This window comes from Vitis riparia, chromosome 6 (genome assembly GCF_004353265.1).
Source record: "Vitis riparia cultivar Riparia Gloire de Montpellier isolate 1030 chromosome 6, EGFV_Vit.rip_1.0, whole genome shotgun sequence".
In the NCBI taxonomy this organism is placed as follows: Eukaryota; Viridiplantae; Streptophyta; class Magnoliopsida; order Vitales; family Vitaceae; genus Vitis; species Vitis riparia.
Genome location: NC_048436.1, coordinates 8,721,253 through 8,744,582, shown reverse-complemented (window position 1 = coordinate 8,744,582; position 23,330 = coordinate 8,721,253). Strand labels below are relative to the sequence as shown.

The 23,330-nt window shown below is 28.9% G+C and overlaps 1 protein-coding gene across 1 annotated transcript; it reads left to right on the top strand.

The window, feature by feature from the left end:
* Positions 1–9,946: 9,946 nt before the first annotated feature.
* On the top strand, positions 9,947–11,690 carry LOC117916737 (UBP1-associated protein 2A-like). The gene has a single exon (XM_034832896.1). It carries the CDS (start codon positions 9,995–9,997, stop codon positions 11,378–11,380), a length of 1,386 nt encoding a protein of 461 aa, XP_034688787.1. The 5' UTR covers positions 9,947–9,994; the 3' UTR covers positions 11,381–11,690.
* The last annotated feature ends 11,640 nt before the right edge of the window (positions 11,691–23,330 follow it).

The following is a 23,330-nucleotide window of genomic DNA, read 5'->3' as shown; positions in this document are numbered from 1 at the left end:
CACCTGAAGAATTTGAATGTTTTTTATTTTTTGGAAGTGGGGACCGGTTTCGGAAGGAGCCACATGCATGGGACGCATGACCAAGAACACACCACCACCTCACCATGGTGGTGGTTGAGATGCAGCTGAAAACAGGAAAAATGAAAGAAAAAAGTGGGACTTGGAGTTGAAAAAAAAAAAAAGGCGGGAAAGAGTTGAAAAACGACAAGCTGGTGCAGAGAGGAAAATGGGGTTTTTCAGCAAGAGCAAGAGGGAGCTTGGAAGAAAAACTATGAACGTTTCTTTGAGAAAAAAAAAAAACAGATGGCTAGGTGAGCAAATTTTGAGAGCAAAAAATGGAAAAGAAAGAAAAGATGGGAGGGAAGGAAGCAGTTTTTAGAGCTGAAATAGATCAAGAAGTGAAGCAGACTTATCTCAGTGTAGGGGAAGACATTGAGGAAAACTATGTCATGTCATATGAGTTTTGGGTTGCAGAAGCTTGTCGGAGACAGTGGAATGGAAAGGAAAGGAATAGACAACTATGAACCAAGACCAATTCCATCTCCTAAACCATTGGACATATTTGGATTTATAAAGCCAGAATTTAATACAACCCTTGGAGGGTTAAGCAAGAGTTGGACAGCAAATGACCATGAACGGGAGGAAAGACGAGTAAGAAAATGGAGGAAAATGATTGGAATTGGAGGGGGTGATTGGAAGCATTACATCAAGGGGAAACCTAATATGGTTAAAAGATGTATAAAAAAAAATGGAATTCTTGATTGTTTAAGGGACCCGACAAGTTGGCATCAAAAATCTCCACCAACAGTGAGGTCATCTTTTGGTCAAAGGGTACATGGTTTGGTAAAACCATTTAAGTGAATCCACCACGTGTCATTTTTTTTTATTCTTCATGTTTTGATATAAAAAATTAACTTCCATATTTTCAATTTTCAAACTTAATTTTCCAAAACTCCATTTCCTAAATTTAATTTTCACAACTTCCATTCCCAAATAATTTTCCAAAGTTCCAATTTTTAAATTTAATTTTCCAAAATTTCATTTTTCGAATAATTTTCCAAAACTACCATTTTTCAAATTTTCCAAAATCCCAAAATTCCAAATTTAATTCTCAAAATGTCATCTTCAAATAAATTTTCAAAAAATTCTAAAATTCCAAATTTAATTTTTAAAATGTCATCTTCAAATAAATTTTCCAAATATTCTAATTTTCAAATTTGATTTTTCAAAATGCTATCTTCAAATAAATTTTCCAAAAATTCTAATTTTCAAATTTAATTTTTCAAAATGCCATATTTAAATAAATTCTTCAAAATTCCGATTTCCAAATTTAATTTTCAATTTCCAATTTTCAAATTTATTTATTTAATCATTATATTTTCGTTATTATTCTATTTATTTATTTATTTTTAAAATTCCATCTTTAAATAATTCTTCAAAATTCCGATTTCCAAATTTAACTTCCAATTTCCAATTTTCAAATTTATTTATTTAATCATTATATTTTCGTTATTATTTATTTATTTATTTATTTATTTATTTTTTAAAATTCCAACTTTAAATCATTCTTCAAAATTCCGATTTCCAAATTTAATTTCCATTTTCCAAATTTATTTATTTAATCATTATATTCTCGTTATTATTATTATTCTATTTATTTGTTTATTTATTTATTTTTAAAATTTCCCCTTTAAATGATCCTTCAAAATTCCGTTTTCCAAATTTAATTTCCAATTTCCAATTTTCAAATTTATTTATTAATCATTATATTTTCGTTATTATTATTATTCTATTTATTTATTTTTAAAATTTTCATATTCAAATAATTCTTCAAAATTCCAATTTCCAAATTTAATTCCAATTTCCAATTTTTAAATTTATTTATTTGATCATTATATTTTTGTTATTATTATTATTCTTATTATTATTTTATTTATTTATTTATTTTTAAAATTCCATCTTCAAATAATCTCCAAGATTCCAATTTTATCTTTAAATAATTTTCAAAATCCTAATTTCTTTCCAAATTTAATTTCCAACATTCTAATTCTTATTAATTTTCAAATTTCCAATTGTCAAATAATTTTCAAAATTCCAATTTCTTTCAAATTTGATTTCCAAAATTCCAAATTCTTAAATTTAATTTTCAAAACCCCAATTTTCAAATAATTTTCAAGCTTTCAATTTTCGAATAAATTTCAAAACTTTAGTTTTCTTTCAAATAATTGTGATTTCACTCCAATTTTCAAATATTTCTTTAATTCTACCACTGTTCATCTTTCCTTAAGGTTCAGGGTCACCAAAAACCCCATTTTTAATAAACTTGTTGCCTTTTTCTTTCAGGCAAACACCTTCATAAATTTTTCTTTGATTTTAAAATAATTTTTCTATTCCTCTTGATTTTTAAATAAGCAAGAATTAATTTTTTCATAATTCCAAAATAATGGAATTTGTGAGACTAATATATGCAAGATAAATTGGGCTTTGGTGGGGATGCTACATATGAGATTTCTCTTTTGATTGTCAATCATTATGTTTAATGAATATTATTTGATTTTTGTCTTACTCTTTGATTTGCATGTGATGATTTTATACTGAGCTAATATTGTTTCCATGATAGCACATAATGGTTTGCTACTAAGGTACGCACTCACTCAGACTTTGATCATTCTCCATGCATGTTTCGACTCCCAGTGTATGATCATTTCTTAGTATCCACATTTAATTAATCAATTGCCACATGTGCTTCATTTCATCAGTAGAGACCCGTTTTTAGGGACTTAGAGGAGTGTTATGGTCTTTACCGTACCTTCCTAATAAGTAATCTGACTCCTGAGCCCGATTTGGTTTTTCGCAGACTATCTTTTCCAAATAAGGAGTTACACATTGAGTTTTCTTTCTTATTTTGTTTTTCCTTAAAAAAAAAAAAAACTAAAATAAGTTGTGACTCCAAGTCTTTTTTCTAAAAATTATTTTTTTACCAAATAAAAAAAAAACAAGTTGCACCATATAGTGAGAACGCATCGAGCCAAAATGTAGGCACCACATAAAGTTATTTATATATATATATATATATATATATATATATATATATATATATAATTTGTCATATTTGATAATAATATCCTTTACATCGATAAAAAAAATATAAATTTTATAAATGTACATTTATTATTAAGTTGCATTATAGATTATTTTACAATATTATTATGATAATATGTCTAATTTTAAAATATATTTAATATTAAAATTATGATCCATTTTAATTTAAATGTATTCAATGATATCAAATAAATAATAATATATGTATAATTTTTTTAATATTTATATTTATTATATTTAATAAATATATAGATTATATAAGAAAGACCTATTAAGAAAATTATGTTTTTATATTTTTGGTAATAAATTAAATCAAATATAAAAATAAAATGATTATAATTTATTTATTTAATAAAAAAATCAAAAAATCAATTAAATATTGGTAAAATATCCGGAAATATGGTGAAATATGGTTGGAACACAAAAAAAAAGAAAAAAGAAAAATTGGTAAAATATCCGAAAATATCGGTTGATGGATATATTTTCCCGAATTTTATATCGGTATCCATGGATATTGGATATATTGCGAATATATAAGAGATATATCTAGATATTTTAATCCTTGGTTCTATGTAGGTTGGAGATGATGTTATGGGTTGTTTTTGTACTAGAACTTATGTCATAGATATATAGAACTGGAGAGTAGGATTATAGGTTGGTATTAACAAAGAGTGCTATATGGGATGCGTGAGAGGTTACTTGGATGGCTGATAAAAAGACTCTATGCGGTGTGGGTATGAAGTGTGAGATTTTGGCTTGATTTTGGGAGTTTTGGGCCAAAATGGCCTTGTACCCAAACATAATATCAAAGTTGGGCTTTCCTATGCTTGCTCCCTACATAAAATCCAAAGCTCTTCCTCTCTTCCCCTACTCATTAATAAGGCATGCCCCCCATCAACTTTGGAGTATTGGTGTTATCAAACCTAGCAGATTTTATTTTTATGTCCCTTAAGTCAGTAGAATCTCTAGAAAAAAAAAAAGAATAAAAACACTGTAAAGTGTTTGTGTTAATTTTAATAAGCTAACATCTCACCCTCCTTCAGGCCAAACTAATGTTCAAAATAGCCTGTCTTTCCACATAAGTAGAGCCAACAATTTTTTTTATATATTTTTTTTTAACTTTCTCCTTTCTTCATCCTGCGGTTGCCATTTTTTTATGTAATTTTTTTTTTTAACTTTCCTCCTTTGCTTCATCCCGTATTGGCTATATCCAGAGGTCGTCTTCAAGCCTTAGCCCCACCAGTGGGCCACTGTAAGAGACATTTATAGAGCTACAATTGAGGTTGGTTTTGAGTTAATGCGTGAGAAATGTTTTTGGGTTACAGGTTGTGCTTCGTTGCATGAGAAGAATTTGTGAGAAATTTTTTAGGTTTGTTCCGTGCGTGAGAAGTTTTTTTGAGGTTTTTTTTTGGGTTACAGTTTTTTTGAGAAATATCATTTACTGCAGAATGTTGTTGCCTTCAACTTTGCTTTTGGCAATACTATTCTATGATCCATTGTTTTTGGGTTCCTTCTAGATGTATTTTCCTTAAAGCATGCCTGACTTTAGTGGCATCCTGAGCTCTTCCATTTTTTGTTTGAATTGTTTTTGTTTTTATTATTGCCTTGTGGTGGAGCAATGTAATGGCTGAAGATGTCCTATACAAGCTCCTTGCTTTCAGGCCTTTCCATTTGAAAATAAATCACCGGTGTTCTGAAGTTGCTGATTTCTATCATCTTTTCATCGAAAGTGATACATTAAGAGAATAGAACCATGGAATCTTTCTAGGTTTTGATATTAATACTTTCCTGCACTCCAGTTGATGCTTTTTTTAAGCAGTTTCTTAATTTTTAAGATATCCTTTTGGAAATCCTATAAGAGTTTGGTGTTTTATTTATTTATTATTATTATTATCATTATTATGTTTTTATTATGATTCCAGGATATGGGAAACTTTTGGCTTTTAAACTTTTGCTCATGCTTAATTCCATCCAGTTTCAACAATAAGAGGCGGTTTTGTATTTGCTTCCACTATCAATCTGAGCCCTTCAACCTGTCAAGCAATAGCTGCAGTTTAGCTACCAGTCTGACTGTTTTTCTTCTTTTTGCCTTCCTTAACCACACTATTGAGGTTTTCAATCTTGGGCCAAAATGCCTATGTTGAAAAGTTGTTTGTCAAGATGGCCTCTATAACATCCTTGATTAGTGTGCCTTTTCTAGCAGGATGATGTTTTGAAGTCTTCTTTTCTTAAATTTAGTTTAGTGAGGTTAACTGTTGGCTTGACGGTTTGATATTTGATTTCCCTAAAACATTTTTGCCCATATTTACTAAAGTGTTGTGGATAATGTTTTTTTCTAAGATGAAAGTTTAGTTTCTTGTGATTCACCTTTTGATCACACTTTCCTTGACAGTCTGCTAGAATATTTTCTAAAGTATGACCTTATTCTAAGTCTATTTTTCCAGTTTGTGTAACTTCTGTTTGGTACCCCCTACCGAAGTGAAGACCCTAGATTGCTTAAGAATGGATTGTGAATAGAGTGGATTCTAGGAATCTACTCGATTGAGATTGTTTTGGGCTTCAAAAACTACACAGGAGTATGGAACCATTACTGATAATGGTTGAGAGTCTGTTTTTGTATCCTTTTCATTGCATTAAGAAAAGTTGTTGACCTGATCATAGACAGTAGATGTCTATACTTACAGAGAAATTATATGGAATACTAGAACTTCTTTGAGTTGCAGATAGAGCATATGATGGTGAACTTATAATTTCACTTGTGGAATCCTTCTTAAGCACTATCTTTTCCCCTTTTGGTGTAACCACTTCCTACATATGCTAGAACCTTCTCATTAAGAGAGCCTTGCTTAGCATAAAGATTTGAGTCTCATAATCCATTTTACAGAAAAGTGTAATGCATATGAAAAACAACTTACACTCTGAAAGCCAAAGTCACAAAATTCATCAGGCAAAAAGCTTTAAATAAAAGGTTCTAAACATACTCTCAAATCTGAATTCCCTCTCCCAAGCACAAAATATATTCAACACCATGGGTCACCATTGTACCCACCAGATACCAACATGTAGCATTTTCATCATTAATACTTTCCTCTCATGTTGACAAGGAGTACGTTGTTCAATATTTTGTTTTCCTTGTTTCCCCTTCTTTTTTTCCCTTTAGATATAAATGATTTACATGATAAAAAATAATTCCTATAATATTTTTAATTGATTTTTAAATAAATATTTAATTCCTATACGAGATTTGTTTCCTTGGAATTGAGTATGTGGTTAATTAATGTATGATGTAAGAGAGTACCAGTTACACATAAGTTCTCTCATTGTGGAGGCATGTGAGATTATATATGTTTTTTATTTTCCTCTATATTAATGTTTAGTGAATATTTTTTGTGACTTTAATTAAACTATTAAAAATTACATTTTGTAGTAGACTTTTTGTAATTAATTTCATTAACTAATTTTGTAAAAAAATCTATATATGACAACTACGGCTTAAGAGTATACTATTATTTCGATAAAGATAATTTGTCATAATACAAATAAATTAATATCTTAAAAAACAAAAAATTAAATATTTTAAATTAATAAATTATACAATTTTATATATTATTTATATGTTATATAAGTTTATTATTTTAAGATTATTAATTTATTAATAAATAAAACATTCATTTATAACATCTTCTATTTATTAATTTATGTTTGTTGAACTAATACTAGATTTTTAAGTTTAAATATAAATAATTTGTTATTAAAGTATATATTTTTAATTTCAATAATAAATTGTAATTTAATAGTTTTAAATTAAATTTGAAAGTAAAGAAAAAAATTATAATTGAAATCTCAGTTATCAACTGCGGCTTAAAAGTATACTATTATTTCGATAAAAATAAATTTATCATAATACAAATAAATTAATATCTTAAAAAAACAACAAATTAAATATCTTAAATTAATAAATTATACAATTTTATATATTATTTATATGTTATATAAATTTATTATTTTAATATTATTAATTTATTAAAAAATAAAATATTCATTTATAATATCTTCTATTTATCAATTTATGTTTGTTGAAATAACACTAGATTTTTAAGTTTAACTATAAATAATTTATTATTTAAGTATATTTTTTAAATTTCAATCATAAATTGTAATTTAATAGTTTTTAATTAAATTTGAAAGTAAAAATATATAATTAAAATATCAATTATCAACTGCGGTTTAAAAGTATACTATTATTTCTATAAAAATAAATTTATCATAATACAAATAAATTAATATCTTAAAAAACAACAAATTAAATATCTTAAATTAATAAATTATACAATTTTATATATTATTTATATGTTATATAGATTTATTATTTTAATATTATTAATTTATTAAAAAAATAAAATATTCATTTATAATATCTTCTATTTATCAATTTATTTTTGTTGAAGTAATACTAGATTTTTAAGTTTAAATATAAATAATTTATTATTTAAGTATATTTTTTAAATTTCAATCATAAATTGTAATTTAATATTTTTTAATTAAATTTGAAAGTAAAAAAAATTATAATTGAAATCTCAGTTATCAACTACGGCTTAAAAGTATACTATTATTTCGATAAAGATAAATTTATCATAATACAAATAAATTAATATCTTAAAAAAAATTAAATATCTTAAATTAATAAATTATACAATTTTATATATTATTTATATGTTATATAAGTTTATTATTTTAAGATTATTAATTTATTAAAAAATAAAATATTCATTTATAATATCTTTTATTTATCAATTTATGTTTGTTGAAGTAATACTAGATTTTTAAATTTAAATATAATAATTTATTATTTAAGTATATATTTTTAATTTCAATAATAAATTGTAATTTAATAGTTTTTAATTAAATTTAAAAGTAAAAAAAAATTATAATTGAAATCTCAGTTATCAACTACGGCTTAAAAGTATACTATTATTTCGATAAAGATAAATTTATCATAATACAAATAAATTAATATCTTAAAAAAAATTAAATATCTTAAATTAATAAATTATACAATTTTATATATTATTTATATGTTATATAAGTTTATTATTTTAAGATTATTAATTTATTAAAAAATAAAATATTCATTTATAATATCTTTTATTTATCAATTTATATTTGTTGAAGTAATACTTGATTTTTAAATTTAAATATAAATAATTTATTATTTAAGTATATTTTTTAAATTTCAATCATAAATTATAATTTAATAATTTTAAATTAAATTTTAAATTTAAAAAAAAAAATTAGCTAAAGCCGCAGTTGGCAACTACGACTTTAGTTAAAAAATGAAGCCGTAGTTGACAACTGCGGCTTTAAGTAAAATGACGAAAAAAAAATAATTTAATGACATGACATATACGTGGCACCAAATAGGCCGATTTGAATATAAGTTTTAAAAGGTGGTTAGATGTTACAATTTTTTTAAAAAATGGGACATTTTGACCCAAAATTCTGATTTTGGTGCCCTAATAACACCCACAAAAGTGGTAATGGAGGACTTGTGCAAGACATCTTGCAACTGCAGCTAGGGTGCTAGGGTTCTGGTTTTGATATGACAATGAGAGGCTTGCAAATGTATGGCTGGTATGGGTTGATATTACAAAGGAACGGTGCATGAAATAGGTTTTGGGTTGATGGGCTCTGAGAATATTTGATGAATGGCTGTTGTAGTTAAAATTGATGGGTGTGGTGGTGTTTGATATATTGTAGGTTAAATAGATATTTTAAAGAAAGAATATGAAAGTATGTATAATATATTTTTTATTAAGTATAAAATTAAAATGTTTTAAATAATGGGCTCAATAAACACAATGAATTTAAGTCCTCATTTTAATTTGTAACTCATGAGATATTAAATATCATATTAGTATTTTCAAAATATGCATTTAATGACAATAGTGAAAATTTTATTTTAATTTTTTTGTTATATTTGTTATGTTATTATTATTATTATTATTATTATTATTATTATTATTATTAGTCATAATCATTAAAAAAAAATGAATAAATATGTTGGCATGTTTATTATTTAAAGAAAAAAATTATTTTACTTTGTATTTTGAAACAAGAATCCGATTTTTTGTTTCAATTTATGATTAATGATAAATTTGAATAATAAAAAAAAATAAAAAATAAAAAACCTTGCACTACAAATTCGGAGGTTTATGTGATCACATCAAAGTTTCGTAATTTATCCTCCAAGAAGCTCCCAATGATGAATCGGAGATTACAACTCGATGAATTATAATAATTTAGTTAGATAGTAGTAACCTATATGTGTCATGGGCAAAATGAGAAATCTACACATACTTAATAAAACTTTTAAGTATCAATATTGTCCTTTAATCAACTTTAACTCTTTCATAAAGCAAAAGGTAGGAAGTTATCTTCAACGAGGTAAATGATTGTCAAAATATTCGAAGGAAGATGTAAAGGAAAGAAAAATAAAAAATAGATTTAAAATAAATAAAATATTTTTATAAGTCATTTTAAACTTAATTTACTTGATTAATTTTTTAAATAAAAATTAAATAATTTGAAAATAATAAGTTTTTAATTAATTTTAATTTATTTCATATTTTCTATAAAAATACCAAATATAAAAATAAAATAAAATAAAATTCGGCGACCAAGCATTCCCTAAAACCTCCCATGACAAGAGAAGAAAGAGGCCCCAAATGATAAAAGCCCAATTTGGTCTTATAGAATATGAAGTCCAGACCCAACCGTACCGTGTAGCCCAACCCAGGGCAACTTAGCCCAATCTAATCCTAAGAGGTAAATGAGACGAACATACGCAGGAAATTATTTGTTTTAGAGCTATCAAAACCCTAGAAAGCCTCCAATGGCGAAGAAGAGAAAGTCCCAAGAACAGCTGCAACCAAAACAAGAGGAGGAAGAAGAATCTGAAGAGGAAGATTCTTCCGAAGAAGAAGAAGAAGAAGAAGAAGAAGAAGAAGAAGAAGAAGAAGATGATGATGATGATGATGATGGTGAAGAAGAAGATTCATCTGAAGAAGAGAAATCTTCCGAAGAAGAAGAGGACTCGTCAGAAGATGCTGACGAAGCTGACAATGAAGACGATTCGGAGGCCTCTAAGCGCGAAACGATCCGCAAACTCCTCCAACCCTTCGGAAAAGACCAGATCATCGCCTTACTCAAAGAGGCTGCGGATTCCAACCCTGCCACCTTGTCCAAGATCCTCCACGCGGTGGAATCCGATCCCGTCCACCGCAAAATTTTCGTCCACGGCCTTGGCTGGGACGCCACCAACGAAACCCTAACCTCCGCCTTTAAACAGTATGGCCAGTTTGAAGAATGCAATGTGGTTACAGATAAGATCACCGGCCGGTCCAAGGGTTATGGATTTGTGCTATTCAAGACTCGTTCCGGCGCCAGGAAGGCGCTGAAGCAGCCGCAGAAGAAGATTGGGAACCGAATGGCCGCCTGCCACCTGGCTGCGGCTGGCCCGAGCGGGAGCAACCCCGTTGCAGGGGGGGATGTGAATGAGCGGAGACTGTATGTGGGCAATGTGGGGCCGCAGATCAGTGCGGAGAAGCTCAGGGCGTTTTTTGCCAAATTTGGGGAGATTGAGGATGGGCCTTTGGGGTTTGATAAGGCCACTGGGAAGTTTCGAGGATTTGCCATAATTGTGTTTAAGACTGCAGAGGGGATGAAGAAGGCATTGGAGGAACCAGTTAAGACGTTTGAGAGTTGTAAATTGCAGTGTTCCAGGAAAGTTGCTAAAACGACCCCCGTCCAACAACAGGCGGTTGCAGGTTCCACTGGGGCCACATTGCCTCCTAGTAATTATCAACTGCAGGCATACCAAATGGGATTGAATCAGGGGTTGATTGGGCAAAATGTGAACCCTCAAGGGGTTCTGGTGGGTCAGAATCAGGCTGTTGGCATTCTGAACCCAGTGTTTGGTGCAGCTGCGGCACTTAATCAACCGGGTTTGTCCCAGGGATTTGCAGGTGGGTTGTCGCAGCCTGTGAACAGGGCTCCTCCTGTGGGGTTGAGCGCAGGGTATGGTCCACAGCTTGGTATGAATAGTATAAATCCGGGTGTGCTTGGTGCTTATGGTTCTCCGGCTGCTTTCCAAGGGTTGGGTGCGTACCAGAGCTCCCAATTGGGTCAGTCTCCTGCATCAGCTGCTGCTGCAGGAGCTGGGAGGCCTCACCCTGGTGTTGGATCAGTAGGGACCTTGCCGTCATACTTTGGGCGCTAGGTATGGCATATGATTGAATGCTTAATGTTTATGTACTCTTGTTGATGATATTGGATGTGTGGCATGAAATGCTTGTGGTTGAGGAAACTAGTTGAATGCACTCAAATACATGTATCTTAGGTAATTTATTAGGCTCTATGTCTTCCTATCCAGATTTGCAATTATAGTTGTTGCTGAAACCTAGGATATAGGTAAGTTTCATTTGCTCTTTACTTGCTTTGTAATGCAGGCTTTTTTCTATTTTTGTTTTTATTTTTTGGCCTAAAGAAATATCTGAATTGATTGTGCTTGCTGCACTCTCATGATTAAATTTCATATAAACAGAAGAAAGGAAAATATCATGTGAGCGAGTTAAACCTTACTTTTATCATCATCTCATTGTGGTTGAGTGAAATTATTTCTGACATTATCTTATCACAACCAAAATTGAAATGGCCACGGACTTATTATTGGGACCCATCATATCAATACATTTAATACACAGACTCTATATTTATGGTTTTTGCTCTAGTTTATATGAATAATTAGATATCTTGTTCAAAATCAAAACGATGTACATAATTCAAGCATAGTTTTAAAAGGCTCAAGGTGCAAAGTAGTCCTGGAGCCTAAGGCGCAAGGCGCATCTAAGGCGTGGGCTTTAGTGAAGTGAGGCGTACCCTAATTTACATATATATTTTTATATAATATAATCAAATTTAACAATCATTTATTTGTCCTAAACACATAAATCATCAAATATCATCCAAAACTTCAATTTAATAAACAAAAAACATAAAAATAAAGAACTCCAAGCATAAAAACAAATCCAAATCCATATTGCTAATAGCCTAATACATATCCAAATCCAAAGTTTCCAAACCTAAAGGTCCAAAACATGAAATTTGTCCACAATTCAAGAAAAAAGAAAAGTACCGAGGTCCGGAAGGTACGTGACTATTTTCCCTTATTTTTCTCCTATTTTCCCCCTATTTTTCTTCTTCTTCTTCTTCTTCTTCTTCTTCACTTCTCCAGCATGGAAGAGGCTAGGGCACAAATGGGAGTGGTCTCGGGTTGAGAAAGACCGGAAAAGGGGGCTGGAAGGGAGGAACAGGCCAAAACGGCGTTGTTTTGGCCTGTTTTTTTTTTAAAAGGAACAGGCTCCAAAACGACGTCGTTTTGGACCCCACCAAATAAAAAAAAAATTTAAGGCTCTCTGCAACTCGATGGTAGGAGGAAGAAGAAGAAGGAGTGCGTACCTGGTCGGACCGTCAGAGGCGACTCGGGCGACTCTGGCGACCACCTCACGCCTTGCCGGAGGCGAGCGCCTTGCGCGCCTAAGTGGCGCCTTTGTGAAGGGGCGTTGCCTCCCTTCAGGCGAGGCGCCGGAGGGTGGCGTCGCGCTGCCCCGAGCCTAGGCATGCCTTAGGCTCGCCTTTCACAACTATGAATTCAAGTCATGAAGATATTTGGTTTGCCAAAGCAAGTAAGGCTTAATAGTCCATTCAAGTGTGTGGCTATGAACCTAAACCACTTAACCAGTGCAAGAAAATATATGGTTTGCGAAAGCCAAAGGTGCAATTGAAAGCAATTATGCCTTAATTGTCAACACAACCTATGGGGCTATGAAGCTAAAATTTAACTAGATCCTCAAATGTTTGCCTATGTTATGCCTAATATACAAGATTGATTAATGATATTGTATACTCTTTCTATTGTTCTCCCCTTACAGCTCCAAAATCTTTGTTCTAAAGGCAATCTTTCCTATAGTTAATTTGGCTTCAAATATCTCCTATTTCAAAAGCACATTGCAAGCCTTTCTAGGAGTTCTTGGAAATATGTTATGTGAATCATATTTAAGTTTCAAAGAAAGGTTTCAGTGGAGTCTATTACTTTGTTGTCTCTCTCTCGCTCTGTCTTTTCTTTTTCTCTTTTTTGTGCTGTAGGTTTTCTATAATAATGTGGTGACATTAGAAGTTTAGCTTGAGGAGAAAGTGGGACTTTTAGTGGAGCCTGATTGGGGGCAGCAGTAGGAAAAGGGACATAAGAAGCCCTCCGGATTGTTTTCAGGCATCTTGCTTCTTCGGTTCAAAGCTTGATGAAGAGCTCCTTGGATTGGTATTCAATTCCCTAATTTCCTTCATTTCCAGGGTAGCAGAGGGCTCCATAAATTCTCTCTCAAGTTTGTAGCTTGTTTGGTTTAAAGGGCAAACTATCTGGAGAAGTTTCAAAAGAAAAGTCTCTGGGGCCAAGAGTCCCTTTCCTTTGAAGAAGCGCCTAGGCAGCGAATGAAATGTTGATGTTTATATTTCAAGAATCCGATTGTGAGAGAACATCCTACGAGTTCAAGAGTTTCCTGGCTGTGTAATGGATATCCAACACGTGGCCCACCAAAAATTGCAACAATTCTTCCACTTGGACTCAAATCATAGAATGTTAAACAATCTAGAACCTCATGCATGCAATACATAAGCAATCCACATTTACAAATATAATACCCACTAATTTATGCATAAAAATTAGTCAAGAATAACTGTTGTTTCTATTTTGCATAAAACTATACGTTTCAAAATTTTCTCATTAAACAAATAAACTCCAAATTAAACAAGATTGCTGTGTTGGATTTGTTAAAAAAAATAATTTGGAACTCAAAAAAAATAAAAAAATAAAACTAATTACCAATCAAATTTCATGGATTAAAATCGGTATAAAATCACTTATTTCTCCTTTGTGCTTAACGATAATTTTCTCCTTAGACATAGAATTCAATTCAATAAGATTTAATATGTTGAATTTATTAATGACTATAATAATTTTTAAAACTAATTTGAAACTTTAAAATAAATTCAATTCCTACAAAAATAATAATAATAATAATAATGCATCAAAACTGATATAAAAAGTCATAATTTATTATGCCTTCTTCACATAACTATACTTTTCTAGAAAGTTTTTCCAAGCAAATAGATTCTAAATCATGTGAGACAAAGTCAAGTGAGACTTAAAGTTTTAGGCAATGTTTAAAAACCAGATTGGTCTAGTTGGTCCAATCGATTGGACCATCGAGTGGTAGCTTTTTTGATTCGGTTGGGTGGGAACAGACCGTTGTGAGGTTGAATCGGCACCAAACCGTCTCATTCTGCAATTAGACCGTCAAATCAGACAAACTGTCCAGTGTCTCACTTGCTTCCCAACTCACCAAGCTTTTTACTTGTATTGGTATGTGCAAGCTATCTATATAACTCATTTAGTTTGTTGGATGTGGGATTAGTAATAATAGAAAAGAAATTCTACATGGTGAGGATTTAATTGAAGAGGGAACCGCTATGCTACACAATTTCATTGGCAAGTATATATATATATATATATTAATGCTTTTTGCAAATTTTTATAGTATAAAATATTTAAACAAATATAAATGTTTATATTCAGGTTTATTTTTATATTAATCATTAACAATAAATATGAATTAATTAATAACGGTTTTAAAACAATTTTTGAAAATTATTTTCTGCTATACCTCAAATTTTTTTAATTTGTTTTTAATGGTTTTAAAAATGATTTTTATATTTAATACGTTATTTTTAATTATTTTATATTATTATATTATTATTTTTTAAAACAATCATAAAAAACCTACTGAAAACAATTGAAAATAATTAAAAAAATAGCTTTTTGAGAACATTTTTTTTTGTTTTTAAGAATTAAAAACAAAAAACAAAAAACAATTTATTGGAAAACGAAAAATCATTCTAAAAAAAAATTGCCAACAAGGTCTTAGAGTTTGTTTTATAACTGTTTTCAAAAATAGTTTTGAAAAACAATTTTTGAAAACTGTTTTATAATATTTTATAAAACAAAAATCTATTTGTGAATTTGAAATATTCTTAATGTATTTTTAATATCTAGCGTTTTATTTTTAATCATTTTAAATATTTGTATAATAATTTTTTAAAACAATTCTTATAAACCAAGTGAAAATAAATAAAAACAATTCAAAGATATTATTTTAAAGCATTTTTTTGTTTTTAAAAACAGAAAAAATAAAACAACTTTTTGGTTATCAATGTTTTCTTTTTTATTATGAAAAGCAGAAACCGTTCTCAAAAATAATTTTCATCATTTTCAAACAAATCCTTAGTCTTCCCCTCCTTAACTTCTTGGTTGTGGATGTAATGTGTTTGCTCTTGTATCAATCGTACCAATTGTGGAACAACATCGTGAGGATCAACCGTAGAAAAGGTCCACATACTTCCGTAAGTCTAAGTATTTTTTTTTTTTTTGAGTATTTTTTTTATCTAATAGGAATTTACGTAAAGATGTTAAATTCCTACCCTAATCACTTCAATGACAAGTGGATAACTATATTGATTAATTTATTCAACTCATCATCACGATTTTTCAAAATGAAAAATTTTTAAATATATTAAAATTTAAAATATCCTAACTTTCAAAGAAAATTAATAAAAACATTAACATTAAAAAAAGTTCAACTAAAAAACCAAGAGTAGAAAAGAATATCTCAACCTTTACAAATTATTATGAAAAAAATTTAAGATAATGATTTAAAAATAAAGTAAAATTAAGATAAAGAAAACAAAAGAATACAATTATCTATGAGTAATGAGTTTTAACTTAGTGCTATAATTTTATAAAATGTAATTTTTAAAAAATTTTAATTGTATTTTTTAATAAGAGAATTTTTAGTATTTAAAAAGAATTGAAATACTTTTTACAATTGTTAAGAAGTTTTTAGCTTTAACCCTATTCAAATGAGTCATTTAAAAAATAAATCAATAAAGAATTAGATATAAAAAAATATCTACAAGGAAAAAAGATAAACAAATGATGAATTTTAAGAGGCAAATGAATATTTTATTTTTATAATTTTAGTTGAAAATATTGTTTCCATTTTAATTATGTTTTAATTTATTTTTTATTTTATTGTCAAAGGAAAATGAGTTTTTTTACTTTATTTTAATGTGAAAATGATAAAAAAAAATAAAATAAATTCTAGAACGTAGAATTTCGAGTCGTTATTAACAACTCCATGTTTAAGGGATTTTTTTTTTTTCACTTTGATGATTTAGTGTTTCACCTAACATCTAGAGTTACCATCAATTATGTGTAAATGTGAATATTACTTTCAATTGTGGTAAATTCTAAATTTGGGCCTTTCTTATTTTTTGATATTAGGGTTTAATATAAATTGTATTAAGTATGAGTTAACAACATAAACAAAAATGAAAATAGAAGAAATAAAATAGCAAAAAAAAATTAGTTTTTCCTAAAATTTATCATTATATTTGTAATATCTCACTTAGATATAAGAGAAAATTCATAATAATATAAATTTCTTTTAACTTTATAAATTAATTTTAAAGTCAATGTAATGGTTTGTTTAGTGTTTACAGGGTGTTTGTTTGTCTGTTTCACCTCATAGGACATTGTATTTGCATGGGGAGTGCGTATTAAATTTAATTTGATGATTTGGCAATGAAAAAGAAATTGAAAAATGTTTTACTCTACAAATTAAATCTTTTATTTGCAGTATGACATATTTTACATACTATATAGATAATATATTCATTAATGAAAATGTCAATTTGCATAAATATTATACAAATGATTGTTAAAAGAAATTAAAACTAGATTATATTAGAATTTCTTTAAAATCTATGAACAACAAATTTTTATTATTATTGTATATATTTTCAAATAAGAAATTATCATTATTAAATTCTTAAACAACAAAATGAATTTTTTTTAATGATAATTATCTAGGGCTATAGAAGCAATCTAATAATTATTATTGGTGATGTACAAAATAATTATTATGCTATTAATAATCTAATAAAATACAATTAATGTTATAAAACAAGAAACAAATTAATGAAATATAAAAAAGAATTGAGAGGAAAGAATGAGATAAAGAACTTAAGAAGGTTTTCTTTTTTGGGATGGATCCTTATTCAAGGTATGAGATGTTTTTTATAAGCTTCACCAAATGACCTTCAATTACTCATGTTTATGATGAATAAACGGAAGTTCATAAACAAACTTTAATATTTCATAATGTTTCATAAATGACATTTTAACGTTGTCATTCACCACTTATTTTGAACACTCCTCATTGGATGACCACCTATTAAAAGAAAATGTCTTATTAAAACTTTGCTAGTAAAAAAACCCCATGAGAAAAACCTACCAGAGGAAAAAGAATACAATTTTCTTCTAATTCTTTAGGCTACTCTTGGTTTATTAGGACTACGTTAAAAACCTTGCCAGTAAAACTTAAAGAGACAAAACTTGGACAAAGAGAAAAAGAGTACAGTATACTAACATCCTTTTATAAACATGCTCCATCTCATATCGACATCCTTGAGTTGACGCATTCCAATCTTGTGTATTAACTTTTTGAATGTTGAGGTTGGTAATGACTTCATGAATAAATATGTTAGATTATCATTTAAACATATTTGTTGAACATCAATTTCATAATTTGAAGTTTATATGTATAAAAGAATTTTGGTAAAATGTATTTAGTTCTATCTTCTTTAATATAACTCCATTTTATTTGTGCAATGCATGCAACATTATCTTCAATTAATATTGTTGGGTTGTCTTTGATGAAGGAAAGTCTACACGATTTCTGAATATGTTGGGTTATAGGTCTTTGCCATATACATTCATGACTTGCTTCATAAGTTGCAAGTATTTCAAAATGATTAGACAATGTGACCACAATTGGTTTTTTGTAACAGATCTCTATGAAGTAGCAGTACCATTACAATTAAACACGTACCCTATTTGTGACCTAGCTTTATCTAGATCTGAAAAATATCCTGCATCTGCATATCTAAGCAATTGTAGTTTTGATTCTCTTGAGTAAAATAAACTAATATAAGTAGTTTCACAAAGAAAACGCAATATATGTGTGATACTATTCCAAGGTCTTCGGGTTGGAGTGGAACTATATCTTGTTAATAAATTGATAAAACAAGAAATGTCTAGGCATGTACAATTGACAAGATACATAAGTGCACTAATAGCACTAAGATATGGTACTTCAAGACCAAGTAATTCTTCACATTTTATGCAATGATGGAATGGATCATTTTTCACATCAAGTGATCCGACAACCATTGGAGAACTTAAATGATACATTTTATCCATATAAAAATACTTTAAAAATTTTCTTAATGTATGTTGATTGATGTACTAAAAATCTATTTAGAAAATGCTCGATTTGTAGGTCGAGACAAAATTTTGTTTTCTTAAGATCTTTTATCTTAAATTTCTTTTTCAAATAATTTGTTCTTCTTATAAGCTCTTTAAGAGTCCTAACAAGAGTTAAGTCATCAACATACACTGTAATAATTTCAAACCCAGTTTTTTAATTCTTAATAAAAATACATGGACATATAGAGTTATTTACATACTCTTTTTTAGCAAGTATTTGCTAAGGTGATTATACCACATGCGTCCAAATTACTTTAATCTATACAAGGTTTTTTGTAACTTGATTGAGTACATGCTACGAGACTTTGTACTATTTGTTTCAGGTAATATAATTCCTTAAGGGATTTTCATGTATATATCATTATTTATGGATCCATATAAGTATGTTGTAATAACATCCATGAGATGTATATTCAGTCTTTCTAAGACTGCTAGATTAATTAAAAAGCGACATGTGACTGCATCCATGACAGGATAATATGTTTCTTCGTAGTCAATATCAGGTTTTTGTGAGAAATCTTGTGCAACTAATCGTGTTTTATGTCTTATGATCTCATTATTCTCATTGCATTTTCATGCAAATACACATTTATACCCAACAGGCTTTACATCTTCAGGTGTTCAAACTACAAGTCTGAAAACAGAAGAGGAATCTAGCCTTCGAAATTGATTTTTTTTTTTCATTACTCATAAATACTATTTTGACCACTAAAAAAAAAACACAAAAAGTAAAATAAGCTTATTATGTGAAATTCTCTCAATTTTTTTTTTTGTTGGAGTTGGGTGGGTGCCTAAGTTGGGTTGACCTAACCTAATCCAACCAAATAAGAGATTAAGGGGAGTAGTTTCTAAGAGTCGGAATTGCCTGAAACTGACCAAAAACCACCCTAATAAAAAAGAAAAAAGAAAAAAGAAAGAGTGATTCTTCTCTCTTTCTTTCTCACTTTTACTTTTCTCTGGGAAAAGAAAGACCGAAAGAACTCAAAAAGAAAAGTTCTCTAAAAAAAATGTTAAAGGGTTTTGTGTTGTGAGATGAATGGTTCTTGATTTTAGTATGGTTTCATTCATGACTTCGGGCGAAGAATTGAACAGTAAAATAACTATTTTTTTATCTTAGGTATTTTAAAAATGTAATATGAAGTTTTCCTGCATTGGTATCACAACATGTTTAGTTTATTTCCCATTCTGTTTTATTTGTTCCCAAAAAGAACACCAAGTCAATAAAAATGTTTCCATGGTTCCTGAAAAGAACAATGTTCCTGTAAATAAAATAAGATTGAAAAAAAAAAGTGGAGAATATTTAGAAAAAATGCAACGAAAAGTGCATAATATAAAAATAATAATAATATACATATATATACACACACTAAGGCCTATTTCCTAAAATTAATTAAAAAAAAACAAAATTTAGTAAGTTGCACCAAAAAATAGAAAACAACTAAGCATTTAAACGAACCAAAAAGTTGAGTCCAATTAGTGAGGAATATGGATGATAATCAACAAACAAAAAATCATACTTTAACTTAAAGGGAAAAAAATGTAGAACGCATGCTTCAATAATTAAGGTCCAAAATAAAAAAGCCAAAAAATATTTCGTGCAAAAGTACATTCCACTCTCACCAACTTAAACAATAAAGAATCAAACAAAAGAATAAGGCCTTGTTTGGATAATGCGAGTATAAGAAAATGAATCAAACCTTCGAATTTGAATTTTTTTTTAATCACTCATAAACACTATTTTGACCACTCAGAAAACACCAGAAAGCAAAATTAGTTTATCTTGTCAAATTCTATCAAATTGTTTTTATTGGAGTTGGGTGGGTGCCCAAGTCGGGCTTACTCAACATGATCCAACCAAATAAGAGATTATGAGGAGTAGTTTTTAGGAGTTGGAACTGCCAAAAATTGCACAGAAACCACCCTCAATATATATATATATATATATAGTGATTCTTTTTTTTTTTTTATATATATCTGATTTTTACTTTTCTATGGAAAAAAAAAGACTGGGAGAACTTGAGAAGAAAAGTTCTTTGAAAAAGAAGGTAAAAGGCTTTTGTGTTATGAAACAAAGTGGTTCTTGATTTTAGTGTGGTTCTATTCATAACTTGGGATGAATAATTGAATGGTGAAACAACTATTTTTTTTTTATCTTGGGCATTTTAAAAAGGTAATCCAATGTTTTCCTAGAATGGTATCAAAGCACATTTAGTTTGTTTCCTGCTTTGTTTTATTTATTTCAATATAAAACACCAAGTCGATAAAAATGTTTCCTAGGTTCCTAAAAAGAACTGTGTTCCCATAAATAAAATAAGATCGAAAATAAAAAAATAAAAAAATGGAGAATATCCAAAAAAAAATGCAACAAAAAGTGGATGATATCCAATGCAATGCAATGGAAGGTGGATAATATAAATATATATATATATATATAACAAGGGAAAATAAGTTGCACCAAAATAAAAAACAATTTAGTAGTCAAACAAATGAAAAAGTTTGAGTCTAAGTAGTGAAGAGTATTGATGATAATCAACAAACAACAAATCATACTTTAACCTAATAAGGAAAAATATGAAGAACATACGCTTCAATAATATAAGTCCAAAATCAAAAACCAAAAAATATTTGGCACAAAAGTACATTTCATTTTCATCGGCTTAAACAACAAATAATCAAACACAAGAACAAGACCTCATTTGGTTAATGTGAGTATAAGAATAGGAATCAAGCCTTCAAATCTGAATTTTTTCATTACTCATAAACATTATTTTTGCCATTTAGAAAGCACCAGAAAACAAAATTAGTTCATCGTGTGAATTTTTTTTTTTTTTTTTGGACTTGGATGGGTGCCCAAGTCGGGTTGACCCAACCTAATTAAGCCAAATAAGAGATTAGGAGAAGTAGTTTCTAAGAGTTGGATCTACCACAAACTGACCAAAAACCACCCCAATAAAAAAGAGTGATTCATCTCTCTTTCTCACTTTTACTTTTCTCTAAGAAAAGAATGACCAAGAGAACTTGCAAAGAAAAGTTATTTAAAAAAAATGTAAAAGGGTTTTGTGCTGTGAAATGAAATGGTTCTTGATTTTAGTGCAGTTCGATTCACAACTTCGTAGGAAGAATTGAATAGTGAAACAACTATTTTTTGTATCTTGGGCATTTTAAAAAGGTAATCTGAAGTTTTCCTACATTGGAATAAGAGCATGTTTAGTTTGTTTCCCGTTCTGTGCTATTTGTATCTAAAAAGAACACCCAATCGATAAAACTGTTTCCAGGGTTCCTGAAAAGATTAGTGTTCTCGTAAATAAAAAAGATCGAAAAAAATAAAAAAAATAAAAAGTTGAGAATATCTAGAAAAATATAATGAAAAGTGGATAATATCCGGTATAATGCAATGGAAAGAGGATGATATAAAATAAAATAAAATAAACAATATAATAAGATACACACAAATGCATACTTCGTAAAATTAATTTTAAAAAATAATATAGAATTTAGTAAGCTGCACCCAAAATAGAAAACAACTAAGCATTTAAACAAACTAAAAAGTTGAGTCTAAGTAGTAAGGAATATTAATGATAATCAACAAATAGCAAATTGTACTTTAACATAAAGGGGAAAAGATGAAGAACACATGCTTCAATAATTAAGGTCCAAAATCAAAAGCTAAAAAAATATTTGGCACAAAAGTACATTCCACTCTCACCAGCTTAAACAACAAAGAATCAAACAGAAGAACAAGTCCTCATTTTGTTAATGCGAGTATCAGAAAAAGAATCAAGTCTTTGAATTTGAATTTTTTCATCACTCAAACACTATTTTGTTAGAGCTAGCTGGGTGCCCAAGTCGGGCTAACCCAACATGATTCAACCAAATAATATATCAAAGAGAGTAGTTTATGGGAGTTGGAACTACACAAAAACCACCCTAATAAAAAATAAAAATAAAAAATAAGCGATACCTTTCTCTTTCTCACTTTTACTTTTCTTTGGGAAAAGAAAGACCGAGAGAACTTCGGATGAAAAGTTTAGTTCTCTAAAAAAGAAGATAAAAGACTTTTGTGCTGTGAAACAAAGTGATTTTTTTTTTTATTTTAGTGTGGTTCCATTTATGACTTGGGGCGAAAAATTGAATAGTGAAACAACTATTTTTTTGGATCTTGAGCATTTTAAAAAGGTAATCCAAAGTTTTCCTGCAATGGTATTAGAGCATGTTTAGTTTGTTTCTTGTTCTGTTTTATTTGTTTCCACAAATAACACCAAATTTATAAAAATATTTCCATGGTTCCTTAAAAGAACAATGTTCCCATAAATAAAATAAGACCGAAAAAAAAATAGAGAATATTAAAAAAAAATCAATGAAAAGTGGATAATATCCAATAAAATGCGGTGGAATGTGGATAATAATATATATATATATATATATATAGACACACACACACATACAAAGGCATACCTCTTGAAATTAATTTTCAAAAAAAAAAAAAAATTCATCAAACAAATCAAAAAGTTTGAGTCCTTGAGGAATATTGATGATAATCAACAAACAACAAATCATAATTTAACCTAAAAGGGGAAAAGATGAAGAACACACACTTTAATAATTAAAGTTCAAAATCAAAAGGCAACAGAAAATTTGGCACAAAAGTACATTCCACTTTCACCGGCTTAAACAACAAAGAATCAAACAAAAAAACAAGGCCTCGTTTGGTTAATGCAAGTATAAGAAG

Excerpts from the sequence above, each read along its gene's own strand:
- LOC117916737 (XM_034832896.1), top strand. The coding sequence starts at position 9,995 with ATGGCGAAGAAGAGAAAGTCCCAAGAACAGCTGCAACCAAAACAAGAG.